Below are 1,306 nucleotides of genomic sequence, written 5' to 3'. Positions count from 1 at the left end.
AGCTACGCACCTTCCTGGGCGCGGTACAGTTTTTAGGCCCGCACCTGCCAGGACTGAGCCTGGTGGCAAAACCACTATTTGCAAAGAGCTCACCTATGCGGAAATGGACGTGGGACTCGGACTCCCAGGAAACTTTCGACGAGGTCAAGGGAATCATAGCCAAGGCAGTGGCATTAACTATGCCAAGGCGGGGCCGTGGTTTCGTGGTTATGACAGACGCATCAGGCACTGGCTTAGGGGGTATTCTCCTCCAGAGGGGCGAGAACCAACAGCCAGCCTTGTGCGCCTGTATCTCACAGGCATTCACGGAGACGGAACGAAAATGGAGTACGACGGAACGAGAGGCGTACGCGATAGTGCGCAGTTTGGAGAAGTTCGCAGGCATGGTGCAGGGCGAGCCCATTGTCGTGGTCACGGACCATAAAGCTCTGACTGCATTAGACACCACGGAGCAAGGGAAATTAATGCGATGGAGGATGAAACTCTGCGAATACGATGTGCAGTTTAAATACGTGGAGGGCAACTCCAACCTTATTGCGGACTGGCTCAGTCGACTCCATCCCGATCATGACCGCACGGTCGACGCCATCGCGGTCCCCGTTTACTATACTGCCGTGACCCCCCCTCTAGCACCCGGCATGCTCAAGCGGGCTCAGCCACCTCTGGAGCTTCAGGCTCTCCTGCGCCAGAGTGACCACGGCTGGTACCACTCGCGAACCGGGGCCGCTTATATCCCAGAACCGGGCCGAAAAGCAGCGCTGAACCTTCTACATGGGTGTGCCCATAGTGGGCATGCGGGGTTCAACCGATGCTACCGACGGGCCCGGGGTGCCATCTGGTGGCCCACGCTATATCAGGACCTGCGGGCTCACATTCAGAACTGCGTCATCTGCGCTATTCACCGGCCCCACTCCCGTAGCGAGCATCCTGAGAGGACACTGAAACGAGTGGTACTCGGAGAGCTGGTTAGCCTTGATTTCGTGGTCATGGACAAAAGGAGCGGCACTCACAGTCAGATACTGGTCATTATCGATCATGCCACTCGGTTCATGATGGCAAAATTCACTTCACCCGCCTCCGTCCCCGGTGCGGAGCGCGTCTTCCTCCGGGAGTGGGTACCCGTAATGGGCATACCACGGGCGGTCATTACTGACAACCACCCCTTCATCTCACTCCCGAAGATCACGGAACTGGGGGTTCATCAGTTCCACACAGCACCATTCTACCCGGAGGGGAATGGCATTAATGAGGCATCACACCGATTCTTGAGGCATGCCCTCGCGACGTGCGCCACGGCGAACACCGA

The 1,306-nt window shown here is 57.6% G+C and overlaps 1 protein-coding gene across 1 annotated transcript; it reads left to right on the top strand.

Annotated features, from left to right (window-relative positions):
• Positions 1 to 95: 95 nt before the first annotated feature.
• Positions 96 to 1,111, top strand: GNI_222170 (putative Pol polyprotein; the record flags this gene model as incomplete). The annotated part of the gene is made up of 1 exon (XM_011135610.1): positions 96 to 1,111. A coding segment is annotated over one exon (1,016 nt), but the record flags the coding sequence as incomplete, so codon positions are not given.
• Positions 1,112 to 1,306: the final 195 nt, after the last annotated feature.

Source organism: Gregarina niphandrodes, assembly GCF_000223845.1.
Source record: "Gregarina niphandrodes unplaced genomic scaffold scaffold00190, whole genome shotgun sequence".
NCBI classification, from domain to species: Eukaryota; Apicomplexa; class Conoidasida; order Eugregarinorida; family Gregarinidae; genus Gregarina; species Gregarina niphandrodes.
The sequence above is the reverse complement of the archived record's forward strand: the minus strand, read 5'-3'. Positions and strand labels throughout refer to the sequence as shown.